The sequence below is a fragment of the Lytechinus variegatus genome, chromosome 1 (genome assembly GCF_018143015.1).
Source record: "Lytechinus variegatus isolate NC3 chromosome 1, Lvar_3.0, whole genome shotgun sequence".
Classification (NCBI taxonomy): domain Eukaryota; kingdom Metazoa; phylum Echinodermata; class Echinoidea; order Temnopleuroida; family Toxopneustidae; genus Lytechinus; species Lytechinus variegatus.
Window position 1 is genome coordinate 21,769,051 of NC_054740.1, and position 17,504 is coordinate 21,786,554.

At 36.9% G+C, this 17,504-nt stretch overlaps 1 protein-coding gene and 1 non-coding gene across 5 annotated transcripts; one reads left to right on the plus strand and one right to left on the minus strand.

The window, feature by feature from the left end:
• Positions 1-82, minus strand: TRNAL-AAG. Its single transcript has one exon. It is a non-coding gene; the product is annotated as a tRNA-Leu (tRNA).
• Positions 83-1,993: 1,911 nt separating this feature from the next.
• On the plus strand, positions 1,994-17,299 carry LOC121409216 (aminoacyl tRNA synthase complex-interacting multifunctional protein 1-like). Of its 4 annotated transcripts, none has more exons than XM_041601073.1 (7): positions 1,994-2,066; positions 10,174-10,316; positions 10,607-10,708; positions 11,125-11,289; positions 12,704-12,909; positions 14,834-15,002; positions 15,487-17,299. In XM_041601073.1, coding segments are annotated over exons 1-7 (960 nt in total). In that variant the 5' UTR covers positions 1,994-2,064; the 3' UTR covers positions 15,660-17,299. The 4 variants fall into 4 exon arrangements, with proteins under 4 accessions (XP_041457007.1, XP_041457016.1, XP_041457025.1 ...); XM_041601082.1 differs by having other exon boundaries at positions 2,059-2,081; XM_041601091.1 differs by lacking the exon at positions 1,994-2,066 and adding an exon at positions 2,415-2,531.
• Positions 17,300-17,504: the final 205 nt, after the last annotated feature.

Consider the following 17,504-nt stretch of genomic DNA (forward strand, 5'->3'; position numbering starts at 1 on the left):
TGGCAGCGGTGGGATTCGAACCCACGCCATCGAAATGACTGGTGCCTTAAACCAGCGCCTTAGACCGCTCGGCCACGCTACCTTGGTGGCCGAGACAGGGCTTCATAACAATGACATTCCATTTGCATGGTGTGCTCATCGCATAGCATGGAATAGGTCCATGCATGGACCCACACGACATAGTCACACAACACGCTCCAATGAAAAGACTATTGTTCCATATCGATGCATATCGCTTTGACGGTCCATGTTCCAGGGGACCCAAACCCAGGGGCGCGCCAGCTAATGGGAGGAGGACAGTGACTTGAGGGGGGGGGGGGGCAAAGGGAATGCCTCCCCAAATTTTTCAAGACGAATAAAAAAAAAAAAAAAAGTAAACGAAAAGAGTTTCAAATAATGATTTTATCAATATCATGTCAAAATTTGTCACAAAATTTTATTTTTGTTTATAAAAAAGGTGCAAATTTTGCTCGCTCTCTGCTTTTTGGAAATGTCGACCCACGTGCTACATTTGAAACTAATGATGATCGAAACAGACACATCGTGCAATCCGTATTGACGTACAAAAAATTAGTGGGTTTTGACAGAAAAGTAAAAGATATATGCATGTCGCGGCAATCGCAAAACTAATGGACCTATCATATGGAATACCAATTGAAGGGGGGGGGGGGGTGTTCTAATATAGTGGGCGTACATGGGTGGGGCTGAACATCCAAATCACACATTTCAGAGCCCCCCCCCCGCCCCACCAGGGCCCCTGTAGAACCATTGATTGCACATGATCCAATGAGACATTTCAAGCAAGGCATATCGATAGATAGATAGATAGATGGATAGAAATAGAGATATATATATAAATATATATAGAGAGAGATAGATAGATAGATATAAAGAAAGAGGGATATAGGTATATAGGAAGGTATAGGCAGACAGACAGACAGATAGATTGATAGATAGATAGATAGATAGATAAAGAAAGCCATGTATAGACAGACAGCTAGATAGGCCTAGATAAATATAGATATATAGATAGATATATATATAGATAGATAGATAGATAGAGAGATAGATAGATAGATAAAGAAAGAAAGATAGGGATATAGGAATGTATATACAGACAGCTAGATAGATAGATCTAGGTAGATAGATAGATAGATAGGTAGGTAGCCGTAGGTAGATAGATAGATAGATAGATATATAGATAGATAGATAAAGAAGTATATAGGAAGGTATATACAGACAGCTAGATAGATAGATAGCTAGGTAGGTAGGTAGATAGATAGTTAGGTAGGTGGGTAGAGAGATAGATATATAGATAGATAGATAGGTAGATAGATAGATAGATAGGTAGGTAGATACATAGATAGATAGATAAAGAAAGAAAGATAGGTATGTAGGAATGTATAGACAGACAGCTAGATAGATAGATAGATAGATAAAGAAAGAAAGATAGGTATGTAGGAAGGTATAGACATACAGCTAGATAGATAGATAGATAGATAGATAGATAGTGCATGACAATAAATCATGTATAATTATGAAAACAAAATTCATCAAATGCATGCTTGGTTGGCCGGACACTTTTCCCACTCAGCTTTCCATGGTTTCATTCAATTGAAGGTTTTAGAAAGCGTGGTTTCTCTTTATAATAGTTACTATAAAATCTAGTCTTGATAATGTAAAAAAAATGAAATGTCAATATCCGAAATCCGTTTTTTCTTCAATAATGTTGAACCGTAGCTGTTTTCTTTCTTTATAGTTATTTCAAAATAAGATAGCCCCAGGTCAATTATTTTTCCTCAAAAGCTACCTAGTTAGAATAATATTTGTTATAAGATAATCATATTTTGCGAATGTAGATTGTCGAAGTATCATATATTTTATATATATCCATATCTATTATTTCAGAAAAATGCAGGGAAAATGATGTATTAAGATACGATTTTTATGTTTTAAATATATTACTTTGCAATTGGACTTCATTCGGCTACTGTGTATTATATGGTATTCCTGAGTTTTCGGAAATAACTTCCTATCTTCAGCTCGGAGCTCAACCTAATCCTCATGTGAGTTGTCAAAAAGTAAACTTATACCTTTCTGTTTTTGGAATGGCAAAATTTTGATATTCATTTCACGATAGATTTATTGCTATTATAAGATGCTTATTTATTTACTGTATGGGCATAAAGTACTATTCATTCCATATCAATATTCGATTGGAATTTTAGGACCTTGGCCCAACTTACTTCGATTAAGACAGTCCCATGTGCAAGTTGTCGTGTTGTTAATTATCTGCTGCGGCTCAGCGGCTGGCGTGACCTCTGAACAACGCGCGAGCGGCGAGGCGCGCTAGGCGGAGCTGAAAATGAAAGTGTCACTGAAACAAGTACGGGAGAGAGCTAGCGGCTTGACGTGGGAGATCCCAAGAACAAAAGAAGTTAGAAATAGAAGGGTGCTGCATCAGGCAGAGCTACCATTCTCACGCATTGTGCGTGAGACTCACGCATTCAGGCACTCATTCAATGGACAAGGTTATAATATAACCTTGTTCTCAGTTATATCTCCATGTGTGGCAAAATAATGGTGGCAATGTTTGGCTTATTTTCTCTTTTTCTTTTAAGCAAATGCTTGATTTTTTTTACACTAACAGTTTCCATTACACCTATTATTCATACAACTTGGCTCTTATTTAAATTTGATTCTTTAAATTATTTTTTTCTTAAAGGATACACACAAAGAAAATTCATGAAAGTGATGATTATAGACAAATTATATATGAATGGAAAGGTCTTGTCTTTTTATACACAAATATGTCACTAAAAAGTCTTACAGATGCATACCTGCCAACCATTCCGATTTTGGCGGAATTATACCGATTTTTTAACCTCCATTCCGAATTCCTAATTTTTAAACCAAAATTCCGATTTTTGGGTCAATCAATATAGTGATGAAATTATTGAAACGGCTGTACAATGCGACTAACGCATAAACGGCTGTAAGATACGACTAACGCATACACAACTGGAGCGCACGGCTATGCAAACAGAGAGCGACTGAAAACGGCGCGCAAACATTGCTAAGTGCACAGTTCCATTGCAAATACATGTGAAAATTACGAGCGTACACGCAACAGCCGATATTAGCGTTGACTTCCGGAACAAAATGGCGGCTGACATTGGCTCGCGAAAGTGCCAGTTTTTAGTGAGGACATGTTTTCACAATCCACGAACATCGGAAAAACCGTGAAAAATTCACTTTTTTAGACCCCTTGTTTTCTAACTACGATGTAAAGAATTAACGATGGTGATATATTTGACGCGAAATATGGTGATTTAGGTAAGAAAATTTCACTTTTTATTCGAGGTTTTGCCCATGTCGCCGGATGATTTTGTATTGCGGAGTAAGTGAATGTGTAGTGTACCGGTACATATCTAGAGTGTGTTGGTAATATCATTGGTGAATCTGCCGAACGCTTGCCTAAACTCCCGGCGCGCGCCCGAGTTGCTGCGCCTCAACCTCCCAGTCTCACAAAAACAGAAAATCCAGTGTTTATTTTGTTGAAACAATTCCTCCCATAACGGAACATTAGTTAAATTTCATTTGCAAATGTACAGTGAATGCAGCCTCAATATTTTGGGTTAATACTGCTTGAACTTATGCACTAGATTGTACATGAATGCACATTTGCAAAATAATGAAAATTGTACGCAAAATAATGCAAAAACTGACAAAATAATGGATTAATGATTTTGAATTTTAATAAAATTATATCAACTCCTGGCATAGTATTGAAGGTGAATTTACTTTAAACAATGCAAGGAAATGCCACTTTTCCATGTTTGAAAATGCAAAAAGTCCCTACCGTGGGAGGGGGATACCCCCCTCCCACACCCTCCCCCCCGCTCGGGTGCTTCGCACCCTTGGAGGAGGACGCGAAGCGTCCTCGTATTTTGGATTCCTATTTTTCATTCTCAAAACTTGGCAGGTATGCAGATGTTGTGGAAATGCAAGAAATGAAATTAATAGAGACCCTTCTCAGCCCCCCAGCCGCCCCCAGGCAGACATTCACGCGATCGAAAACAGTCGAGAATAATGACGTCACATGATCGACTACACACTATCTCTCTGTGCATAATACACTGATACACCTTCCTGGTCTCTATTTTTCTTCGAATTTACCGTTTTCTTCATGTGTTGTGATATCCGATTTCGACATCTTCAGACTATAAGAGAACCAGAACTGTGTTACTTTGTCCATTTTTATTGAATTATGAACTGGAAAGACCGATTTTGTCCACTCGACAGTCTTCGTTGTGTTGCTCTGATTCCAAGCTGTACGGTCCCATTCACTTGCTGCCGATGCAGTGCAGGTTACGCTGTTTGATCCAGTCAAAAGTCAAGGTAAGCATGTTTGGAAACTGTAGTCTGTACTTGTTCTGACGATGCATTCAGGTCAGATGACAGATACAGATCTGATATAATTTTAGAATCATGCATTTTGGCATGACTACTATTAAAATTAAAAAGTCTTTATTTTAGAAATAATGTTTTTGCACAATTCCAGCAGATTTTTCTTCACAAAGACTTCAGTCAGATTTCTAAATAAACTGGTCAGGACTCAGGCGATTAAATTATTTAGGAGCACTGGCATGGACCATGGCTGAAAATATGCTGTTTCAGAGGAATGTTTGGCATTATCGTAGTTTTTGTCACCAGTCCATTCACTGCCGTTTATTTCGTCAACGGCGGTGATCCACTCCCATTGACTTTACACAACGAGCGCACAAACACCAAATTTCACGATAAGGCCGAATGTTTTCACGATAAGGCCAAATGTTTAAGTTTTTATTATACACAGGTCTAGTACCCAATGCGTTTATGCTCAGGAGGGCCCTGTATCGTATACATCCAGATACACAGAATTATATCACCATAATGCCGATGTCATGAAGCAAGACAAATTTTCAGCAGTGGTTACCCTGATCATGCTGATTCCTGGCCAAAACTAGAGTCTGGTGTTTCTTTCTGATTAGAGTGCTTCTACATATGAATGCGTAGTGCCTTCAACATAAAACAATGAAGATAAATGCACTCTTTGTAATGACACAGAGTACCGTACCTCAAGTGATTCACTACCGCTAAGCGGTAAGTAGAGTGGGGCCTACACAAACATCACTTGAGCGTTGAGGTAGAGCACCAGTGTTCTGAGTGGAATTTTTCAGGTGTCTAAACCTACTATTATTTGTTGTTGACCGGGAATTACATGCCACCGCACGTCGTCAATCATCAAGATAATGAAATTCATACTTTGATTTGATTATTTAAATTATTTCTTTATTTTTTTCTCTCTTCTACACACAGATCTGCACACTTGCTGACTCTGGTGACTTCTGGTCTCTGCTCGCTACTTCAATCTGGGAGATTCCATCATGTCCTCTTACTGATTTGGATATAGCCATTTTTTTTTCACTCTTTCCAGGAGCTACGATGCAAGTTTTGGACTGATAATGATGCAACAGAAAATTTATCTTTATCGATCTTGGAAACGATTTTGAGCACAGTTTTGGAGAGAACTAAAAAAATTGACTTGGACAGGAATACAGCTTGTCGAAAATAAGAACACACAACTTAAAACGAAAAAAACAATTTTAATGTTATTAGGGCATTTTGCAAGAAATTTTCTAATCAATCACACGTCCCAAATCAAGGGTAAGTCCTTTGATTAAAGACAAACATGTACATGTAGTTGAACTGCTATTGCAACTCGACCTTATTACGCTTGAATTTGAATTTAAGACTTACGCTTGATTTGCAATGGAACATAAGTTTCTTGCAGTGCCCCATATTTGTGTTTTGTTATCAGATATCTAACGTGCTGATTTTTCTCGAAAGGTATAATATATTTGTCCTTTTAAACGGTATTTGAATATGGGTACGCCTTTTATTTGTTTTCCACAATATTTATTGCATGTACATGTATGAACAGAAGTGAAATATTTATTGTGAAGCACTGAATGTTGTGTGCTGTTGTGTGATGGTTCATCATTTTTTTTTGTTCTAAGACTGTAAGCCTGGTGGGTGTGAGGAAGTGGCCTGGATGAAAGAAAAGTGAACATGTGCCCAATTACAGATTTGCATATTTTAAGACAATTTTGTTTCTGGATAAATATTGCTATGCATTCCCTACATTAAGAGTAAAGGAGAAGTCCACACAATCAAAAATTCATTTGAATTTAAAGAAAAATAAGATATTGCAGGAAATTTCATAAAAACTTTGATTCAAATTAATATAATTACTACTCTAACATTGAGAAATTTTGCCTAATTTATAAAACGATGATATGCTCATCTGTGTCGATGTGCAAATTACACTAACCGTTATGTCACACGCACTAAGTTCTTTTGTATTTTGTTGTTTGATATATTTACATGACATGTAGATTTGATATTTAATTTTCTATTTATTTTCTGAAAAATTTTCAGAGGGATTTTAATTCCTCCAAATAACATTTAGAGTTACAGTTCCGTAAATGTAACCTATTGTGTTCGGATGAAGAAATTCCTATACTCAAATCTGCAAAGAATTAAAAAACAAAATGCCACAAAAAAATTAGAAACGAATGTGATGTGACAACACTAATTTGCATATCATTGTTTTGTGACTGTTTTGAGTAAAAACAGCAAGGGAAATTACTTTATTCAAATAATTTTTAGTTGATGTGGACTTGACTTTTAACTCATCCTGTACCCCTCCCATCCCAAATAAGAGTAGAATCTAATCAAGAACTTGAAAATCAAAAGCAGCAATTAAATAAGATTTGATAAATACAGGTCTGAATGGGATTTCACAAGAAAAAAAAGCTGGGTAGGGACGAGAAGGAATAAAAAAAATAACCAAGTTATTCCGAGTTTTGAACCAGGGTCCTCGCACACGACAAAACGATGGCCAACACGTTTGGCCACAGACCACTCCCTACATTATAGTGTGCTTTTAAGATATATGAAACAAAGTCCGCTCGCCGCTGTGGGCTAATCATGTTTCGGCAATTCAACTGCAATTTCAATCATTTCGCGATGGATATTGCCATGTTATTTTGTGGTTCCTGACTTTGTTACGTAATGAAATTTCATAATTTTTTTTCAGTCGTGACGAAGAATGTCTATGCTTTATATTGATTATAATATCAATTTGTCGCAAGTGTGATTTCTAAGTGAAAATATGCTTTGTTTATTCAAATATATTTCTTGAAAAAAAATCATTTTTTCTAAGCTAAATATCGGTTACCAAAATACGTTAAATGTGCACTTTATTTCACTGTTCAGTAAATTCAAACTTTTATCTATATAACAAGACCAATCTTGTGAGGAATAAACAATTCTAAGAGCAAAAACGCTGATTGGAAAGATCGTCTTCAATGGGCTGCTGTCAGCTCAGCTGCTCACGCTCATTGTGTGACGTCACTCAGCTGGAGCTCGCAAGAGGACCGATGGAAGGCAGAAATATGGCATGAAAATAAATCATTTTTGAGAGCTGATTTCTGCAAACTCTAATCACTATTTTGAAAAGTGAAGTTATATATCTGATTAGTAATACTTCCCCTTTACAATGATGACCACAAAAAGGCATTATAAAATACTTTGGATTCTTCGGGTGTCTCCTTTAATTAAAAATAGAGATCAAAAAATGAAAATTTTCTTGCCATATTACTTTCCACCAATAGAGGGCGTACACAAATATATGCCCAAAATTCAAGTTTTTGAGCGCTCTGGTGAATGAAAAAAATTATTCCCAAGTCATAATGAAAAATAAATTGCAACTGTATGGAAATTACTAATTTTGGTCACAAAAGTGATATTTTAATGATTTTTTAAAGTGTGTGCTCTGTACAACATTGGCATACCATAGTCCTACCTCTAGATTCCCCACAGGCAGGGTGGTAGCAGTGAACAAGTGCATTCAGGGTGCGTCTCACGATCTCACGCATGGCACCCATTTTTCTCATGCATTGGGACCCGACAGAAAAAATAGAGAAAAAGTAGCATTATTTGCTAGATTATACGACTGGCCGGCCATCTTCGAGAGTGCAGTCAGCGCACAGTTAGTACGTGATACGATGAATCGCGTGTGTGCATCGCATGGTTTTGTAGTATGGATCAATATCATGATGAAGCCCATATCTCATGCGCGCGCCTTTTGGCAACGTACGGATGTAAGTACTGGCCGCGCGCGCGCAGAGACGCTGAGTCATGAAAATCTCACGCATAACATTTTTTTAACTTGGCATCTCTGGCATCAGGCGGCATTATCGTGGTGCCTATCGTCAGTACTAGAGGCGAACGGCTATGGCCTGGGAGACTCTCCAAGTCCAAATTGGGAGACAATCTAGGTATGTTGCAAAAAAAATAAATCTCAGAAATAAGGTGTTTTCTTCATGGCATCATTTATTTAGGGCTCATCAAGACCTTTACCGGTAATTTAACACCTCATTTATCTCAATAGCCCCAGAAATAAGAAAGTTATTGTAGTTTTAAGGTCATATAAATCGCCTATTCAATTCTTATGTATTCCTTTGTTTTTGAAGCCAAAAGTTGTGATCTTAACTGGGACCAAGGTGCACTAATAGAAAATGGCAATGCGCATGCATTTACATATGGAAGTGCCCCAAAACACTCCCAAAAATAACAGACGCCGCCGAAACAGGGCCATAAAAAAACACACTTGGCGTCAGTAGATTTCATGAAAATTTCCCCACAATATAGTTAAAATGTTGCTCTATCAGTATGAATACCTTTTAAAGTGTTATGAAACCTGTAAATGTGAATAGCAAGAGGTTGAAAGCAAGGCCAAAGTTCCAGTAGCACACAGAGTCCCAAGATCGCCGAATGATTTTTTTTTCAAGTCTGGAGAGCTGCTATAAACATTCAACTACGTAAAAACAATGATGCCATAGGCAATAACCTTTCCTTGCTCATGCAAAAACAATACAAAGCAATGCCCCCACAGTCGCCCTGCAATTCTAGCCAGCACACTCAATGCCTCATTCAGAATGCACCTAGAGGGCGCTTTTGCAACATACCTACAATCTCCCACATTGGAGACTTGCTTTGCAAAAGGACCAAAGAAACACCAACAGAAGCATGATTTTTCCACCCAAAATTTCGTCTCGCTGATGTCAGAAGCCCATTTGTTTTTAACCCTGGGAACTCCCAGGACCTTACATGTAATTGACCTTACTCGCCTGACTCGCGTGAAGTATGGTTAAAATAATTTTCCGAGTAAATAGTTAAAACAGAAATCAAGCACTTACCACGATTATATGGATGAAGGTCTAACGAGTGGCAGTTTCCTGACATCTGGGTACAAACTGGAACCTCAAAAAAACGAAAAGTTCTCTCCTACCCCAGTCTCGATCAGCCATATCCATATAATCGTGGTAAGTGCATAATTTCTGTTTTCACAATTCAGTTTTATAAATATTTGGACCATAAATTACCCTAGTCCTGTGTCTATGGCAAATACACGGTAAGCCCCTGGGCTCCCTGGGTTACTCCTATGGGAAATTGGAGATAGAAAACTGTCTAAAAGTGGCAAAATGGTTTTGAAGTGGAGGGATCAAATGAGGGGTAAATGAATATCAATGAGTTAATTACCGTTTTGTATTTTTAGGAGCGAAGACTTGGATCACAAGTAATAGTACTGATCGTTATATATGTGATGAAATGAGGTTTGCAATGTTTGGCTCATTTTCTCATGTTCTTCGGGATAAATGTTTTATTTTTTGATACTGTGAAGAGAAAGGGATTATCATTGTTCTTGAAGTGCAGACCCTGGAGCTATCATTTCAATTGGGAAAACTAGTAATTAGTCTTAATGTGACTAAGGTAAAATCATACATGTATATGAGCCACGCACACCAACCTAACCTAGTATGTATTATGTATGTATTTGAGTTTTGTCAGACGTGTATCAATCAGATATGATTATTTACGTCTGGGATCGACCTTTAACGTCACCATCCGAAAGACGTGACCAGGGCTCGAACTTCGAACCTCTGCATCAATCTGTAACTTCCCCACAGCTTGGATTACAGGCGCACGCCACAACGCCCAGTTATGGCGTGAGATAAGTGGCTATGGTATTGTAACATTTCCCAATCACATTGTATTTAATAGGTTTGTTGCTAGAAGCTTGGTTAGATCAGGAATAATGTCAGCTAGCAGTGCAGTAGTCCAGCGTCTTGAGCAACGTGCTCAGCTGGCAGATGAAATCATCTCTAGACTACAGCAACAGGTTGAACAACTTCGTAGGACAGTCGGTAAGTCTAGATTCTTTAACAGTTAAAATAATAGCTCTCTGATCATTCTTTAGTACTCTTGGCGCTTCAAGAAAGTCCAGTGTACACAAACAAAAGAAGTAGAATGGAAATGAAAAATCGTTATTGAGGAAGAACAAATACATTATCAGTTAAGAGTTGAATGTCACTGAGGTCATTATTTGAAAATTAAGAAATTAAGTGTGCACCGATCCAGCAACAGTGAAGGCAAAGTTGACTGTGTGCAGTTGAGAATCTATTTACCGGTAGTTTCATATGGTTCTATTCTTCAGTTGGACGTGAAGAGCAGAGAGTGGCAGAAGAGAATAGATTGCTGAGACAAGAGGTAACTCAACTCAAGGCTAGGCTGATTGAAGCTGAAACAAGAAATGGAGGTTAGTTGATTAAAATCATGACAAATATTTACCAGTGTATATCTTAATCATTTTAAATGTGTTAAGATCAAGGCCAGTCCTCAATTATTTTCAAATTTTACAGTCAGCACTTCAGACACAAGCATACTTCCACCTCATATTTCACTTTTTCCGGAATAAAAATAAACAATAGTCTTTCAACATTCAAAATGAAACAAATATTTTAAGTTTATGTTAGAGAATTGTGTTGTAGTTTTGAATCATAGATGTTGGGACTTTTATAAACTAATTCTGCCTCAAAATCATATTAATTAACATTTCTTCAGACTTTCATCCCTTTTTTTCAGTATATTTGTAAGTAACCCTTTTAAAAAAAAACTTTATAAATTAATTATTTTCGATGTTATCTGCATTTCTTGTTTCAATTTTTATTCTAGTGAATCAGGTTCCTGTGCCAAACACAGGGTCTACATTAGCTGCTTCAGCTACCAAACCACCCCCTGCTTCAGCAGCTACTGCCCCTACCCAAGCTTCACCACAAGCTCAAACTAGTAAGAAGCAAGAAGCAACATCAGAAAATCAGAAGAAGAAAGAAAAGAAAGGTTAGATCCCAACTAACATACCGTCGGCCTTATGCCAAAAGGGCCTTAACCCGATTTTAGGGGTTCTGAATATTTTATAATAAATTTAACACATTTCATTTAAAACTTAATAACTTAACACGTTTATCGAAATTGGCTTCAAAAGCAAAAAAACGACCACAAACTTTTGATTACTAGAGAGGCCAAAACCTTTATAAACGCCATTATCTCGGAATGGCCAAAAGCAGTTAAGGCCCTTTTGGCATAAGGCCGACGATACTTTGATATTTAATGAGATTACCATCTTGCTCTTCTAGAAAGCAAAGTGGAATCAGCTAAGTAAATTCAATGAGTATAGGTGTTTTTAGGCGTTTTCACCTGGAATACAAGATGAAATTGCAGCTTAAGTCTTAGAAAACCTGTTCTGTCCTTAAAGAGAAATTCCAGTAGTTGCAATAAACACTGATTTCATGAGAAAGTCTGTAACACCAGGCTTAATTGTCAGTATATCATCGAGGATCTAGATCTGGTACAGTTACATAAGCTGAACTTTGTGAAATCTTGAAATCTACGCTGAAAAATGTTCACACTGAAGATCACCATCACAGATAGGCACACGTGGGACAGTGTATTATTATTGCTGGAATAAAGACCCGACGGAAGTGACCAAATCCGCGCTTATTTTGCTTATTTCTCAGCAATTACATAATTTCTTCCAGAATCCTTTGGCACATATTTTTTATTCATACAAACAGACACTTGGGTGGTCATGATATTAGATTCTGTAAAAAGTCATTTTGAGATCGTTACCAAAACTGGAATTTATCTTTAAATCTAATTGATATGGTTAGCTAATCTTGGATCCACAAACTGAAAACTGTAGGCCTGAGTAGTGGAAATTTAAAGTAAAGTGATGCACCCTGGAGATACATGGCTGGAAGATTGTATAGAATCAGAGCATGATAAACAAATTATTTACACAATTGGTGGAGATTTTTGTTACCTGATTGCTAAGAAAGCATGAATGCTTATACGCAAGCAACCAGAGGACTGACGGCTTAAGGTCCTCCCCGAAGGACCTGGTAATGATGATTAATGCCTTATCAAAGGACACAAGCATACACCAAGTGGGAATTGAACCCAGATGGGTGTTTCGTAAAACTGTTCGTAAGATACGAAGGACTTTACACACAACTGGTGATCCTTTCTTATGGTATGTGATATCACTAAGTAATTGAGTTATGACCTTAGAACATGTTCCAGTCGTGCGTAAAGTCGTTCGTAACTTTACGATCAGCTTTATGAAACACCCACCCGGTCCCACCGGAATCCGAAATCCCTGCTCTATTGCAATTGAATGCATCTTTTATTACCTGTTTCATTTTACAAAATACAGATGATTTGAAATTGAATTTGATTACATGCCTTCATACAGAAAAACCCAAGAAAGAGCAAAAGAAAGCAGATGACCAAGCCGCCGCTGAGGTTGATTTCAGTAACCTTGACCTACGGATCGGTAAGATCATCAATGTCAAGAAGCATCCCGATGCTGATTCTCTCTATGTAGAGGAAGTGGAGCTTGGTGAACCTCAAACTAGGACCGTGGTTTCTGGATTGGTCAAGCACATTCCCATTGAAGAGGTCAGTAAAAAAAATGTATTAAATTGGTACATGCCAATTCGTCTATTGTCAACTGGTCCACTCATTACATGGTCTACCTTCATTTAGTCTTATGCCATTCCGTCCATCAACTTTTCGTCTAACAGATATTTAGTCCAACAATCACTTTGTCTAATCGCCGGTGTTTCTATTGGGGCATTGCAAGAAACTTGCGATCAATTGCAAGTCTATTTTCATTCCCTTCATTTAGTCTTCTGCCATTCCGTCCATCAACATTTCGTCTAACAGACATTTAGTCCAACAATCACTTTGTTTAATTGCCGGTGTTTCTATTGGGGCATTGCAAGAAACTTGCGATCAATTGCAAGTCTATTTTCATTCCCTTCATTTAGTCTTCTGCCATTCCGTCCATCAACTTTTCGTCTAACAGATATTTAGTCCAACAATCACTTTGTCTAATCGCCGGTGTTTCTATTGGGGCATTGCAAGAAACTTGCGATCAATTGCAAGTCTATTTTCATTCCCGAAATCAAGCATATGCCGTGCAATTAATTGCAAATTTGTGATTGATTGCTAATCTGCTCCATGAAACAAGGAGTATAATCTGATTTGCTATAGTTAAAAGTGATAAATCAATTGTAAAATTGCAACAGAATATTTGCAATTGATTGCAATTATTTTCTTGCAACACCCCCTATGAATATGAATCTTTTGTCTCATAACCATTTGGTCTAATACCCATTTCCTTTTCATTCATTTCACCCAATTAACACTTAATCCAATTAGACCAAATGGAATATGGACTAAGTGGCTATTGGACCAACTGGTTATTAAATGAAATGATGAGTGGACGAAATGGAAATTCAACCATGTGGATAGTGGACGAAGTGATGGTAGACCAAATGATAGTAGAAGAATTGGTAATTAGACGAATTGAAAATAAACCAGTGCATTATATTCATTCTGTATGACAAATGAGAAATGCTTTGCATCTTGGTCCTATACTGAAAATGCACCTGAACCAATGTAATGTCTTGATGCACCGAAGAAATTATACTTGAGGAAACAGGAGGACTTTAATAAACCAACATTCTTTACTATACATTTCAATTGGCTAGTTATCATTAAACATTTGAAAAGTCTGAAAATTGAGAAAACCTTGAAAAATTATTGTATACAAGTAAACAATAAATCAAGGAAAGAAACATATTATGATGTAGTTTTCAGCCGTATGGAGTCGTATTGTCATGAAATTGATGCAATTTGAAAGCTGAGTATAAGCTCTTTCATGTTTGATAGTATGAGTTCGTAAGCACTAAAATTTGGGAAACTGCATTTGATATTGAAAAATGAGAGTGGTAGAAGGGTGACAAAACCACATTACATGTGATTTTATTGGATTGTGGTATTATTAGTATTAAACATGAATAATTTGGGTGTTCAAGGGACTTGAACTTTGAATTTGCTATAATTTTACAGCTAGATATGACATGTTTAATAATACAACTCTATGTTGATGTAGTCATTAATTAAAAGTGATTAAAAATGTTTATTTTAGACCTTTGAAATCTACATTGAGTTGAGTATCAAATTTAAAATTTCCTTGAGATAAATCCCTTTGAGTTCTAGATAATTTTTTGACAAAGTAGTAAAAAAAAGATATAGGTAATGGGAAAAATTATGAAGGTTTAAAATGAAGTATACCGGTGTTCCTCAAAAGTCAAATATTTTCACTATAAGATCTCCTTTCTGAGGAAAAAAGGTATAATTTTGTATGGATTCAGTAAATATTTTAAAGTTATGAACATTAGATTTTAGTGGCGTAACACAAATGGGGCAAGTTCAAAACATGTGTTCTTATATCTAAGTTGTTTGATATTTAAATCTATTTTCCTGAATAAGGACTGTAATGCTATAATTATAACATTTGACCTTTGACCCCTAGATGCAAGATCGTATGGTGATCCTGTGTTGTAATCTGAAGCCAGCCAAGATGAGGGGTATCTTGAGCCAAGCAATGGTCATGTGTGCTTCATCACCAGACAAAGTGGAAATACTTGCCCCACCCTCAGATGCTGTACCAGGGGATAGAGTAGGCTGTGAAGGCTATGAAAGTAAGTAGTAGTACATTTATCTGCCCCACCCCCACCTAAGTCCTTACCCCACCTTCCCATCGCCCCACCCTCCCATGCCATGCAAGGTGATATAGTAGGATGTGAAAGCTCAGAAAGGGAGTAGTAGTCAATTTATTAGCCCTGCCCTCATATGCCCTGCTAGGTGATAGAGTATGCTGTGATGGCTATGAATGTGGGCTATAGTAAGTAAATTTGCCCCAACCTACATAAATCCTTACCCCACCCACAGAGCATGATGTGATCTTTACAATGTATCATTACCTTTCTCATATAATGATTTCTCAATCAATGGTAATACAACTATTCATCCCGATCCCAAGACTGATAAATGAAATGTTTTTCTCTTTCTCCCATGCAGTGGATGAAAGGTTCCCAGTCCAGATGATCCCCAAAAGGAAGATCTTTGAAGGTGTTCAGCCTTATCTCAACTAATAATTGCTTTCTTGCTTTTTATTTCATGCAGTGAGTGGAAGTTTCCCAGTCCAGATGAACCCCAAGAAAAAGATCTTCGAACGTATTCAGCCTGATCTGAAGACTAATGATAAGCTACAAGCAACGTACAAGGGATCCCTATGGAAGGTAGAAGGCAAAGGTTATATCATCTCATCTACCATGGCTAATTCTGGTATCAAATAATGCGCAACAAATGTTCTTCTTATCTTAAACTTTTTCTATAAATCTTCCGAGTTTATTACATTGCCTCTCAAAGCATAATTTAGTCTGTCATAAATACACGCACTGTTTAAGAAGTTGATGCAATACTTTAAGAATATTACAGCATTGTAATTGACATTTATGTAAACCTTTGTAATCATATTAAGGCATTCTAGAATAATTTAACAAACTAACCCAGAGAGGACCCACCCCCCCCCTCCTCCCGACATTTTTCACAATCAATTTTGTGACTCGAGAAGCCCTCACTGCAAAGTTTTTATGATTTTTTTTCTTTTCCAAGTCATGCAAATTTGAAAGACCAAAGTTAGGAATGGTTAAGCATCTACCTGAAAGGGGTATGAGAAGGGGAGGGGGGGGGGGGTAATCAGCCCCTACCTAACTAACCCAGTCTCTTTTTAGGCCTTTTTTTTGGGGGGGGCGTATTATCTACTCTTAATTTTAGAGGTTTCTTTAGGAGTATAATTAAATGATTCCAATTAAGAGATGATATTACTCCACTTTTGTATTCTTTTCATCTTCTATTCAAAATTTCAGGGGAAATGTTTTAAATAGCCATAAATGGTAGTGATTATCATTATAAGAACATTCTGGATGCCATTCCATGATTGATACAGCATGTCTATTAAACTTTTACAAACAAGTAACTATCAAGTACTATCATTGTATGAAAGTATAAAGAAATGTTTGTAAGGCTTTTGGTTTTTAATGAAGATGTATTCAATGACAAAATATTATGATGCATGATGTTGGTTAGAAAACCTTAAATATCATACAGCTCTATCATGGTACAAAAATTGAAAGTGAAAGAAAAAATGCTTCTGGTGGAATAAGAGGTTTACTGCATCTTTTCCTGGTGTGTGATAAATAATAGATTCTTTAAATAATTGACTGATTTACGTTATAACAAATAAAAGAAGTTTGATGTACCTCCTTGGATGTACTCTTTACTTATTTGTTCCATGAAATTTGCTCCTCTGTAAACTCCACACACTAATCAAAGGACCAACCCTGGGTTTAACACTATACCCCACCCTTAATCTCACCCTAAATTAAGCCTGGAGCAATTGTCGCAGGAGCAAATGTTGTGTCACCTACTTATCGGTTGTGAGTAGCCAGCAGTTCATGCATTATGTGGGACTAAGCAGCAGCCGGATCAATGGTGTATGAAGACTAACAATAAGAAAATATAAACATTATTAGAAATCTGTTTCTGTTGATATATTGAATGTGCAGATGAAATCATTTTAACTGTTCATAATAATAGTATTTTATGAAATTTGTTATGGTGGAGTTGCTTACATGTAACATCACAAAATCAGAACTCTGAAAATCGATAACTCTATTATTCTTTGATGATTTTTTTTTGCCAAATCTTCATTGATTTGTTTCATTTTTTGCTTTTATGACAACCATCTTGTCAGGACGATCTTTCCCTCTAATGAAGCAACATCGAATAACTGTTTCATAAATTGATAAGAAAGAAGTCTGTGTAAAGTGATAAATGGTAAAATAAGTAAAATATGCAAAAAAATACAAACTATCACAATGATGCACATGTACTTTGAAAACTTGTGTTATGTAATATAGTTTTGATTAAGAAAGAAGGAATTGACTGACTGATTGATTGACAGAGAGAGAGAAAGAGAATGAAAGGGGGGAGCATGAAGGGAGTAGGGCGTAAATAATGATAGAGACAGACCCTTAAGAAAGTGATAGAATAGAAAGACAGAGTGTGTGAGGGTGTGTGTGTTTGTGTGAGAAAGAGACATGGAGAAAGACAGATTAGTAAACAGATAGATTGAGAAA

What these genes read in the sequence shown, in the direction of transcription:
- LOC121409216 (XM_041601073.1), top strand. An exon ending in AGCTGAAACAAGAAATGGAG is followed by an intron (nt 10,709 to 11,124) that starts GTTAGTTGATTA and finishes TTTTTATTCTAG; the next exon opens with TGAATCAGGTTCCTGTGCCA. An exon ending in AGGCTGTGAAGGCTATGAAA is followed by an intron (nt 15,003 to 15,486) that starts GTAAGTAGTAGT and finishes TATTTCATGCAG; the next exon opens with TGAGTGGAAGTTTCCCAGTC.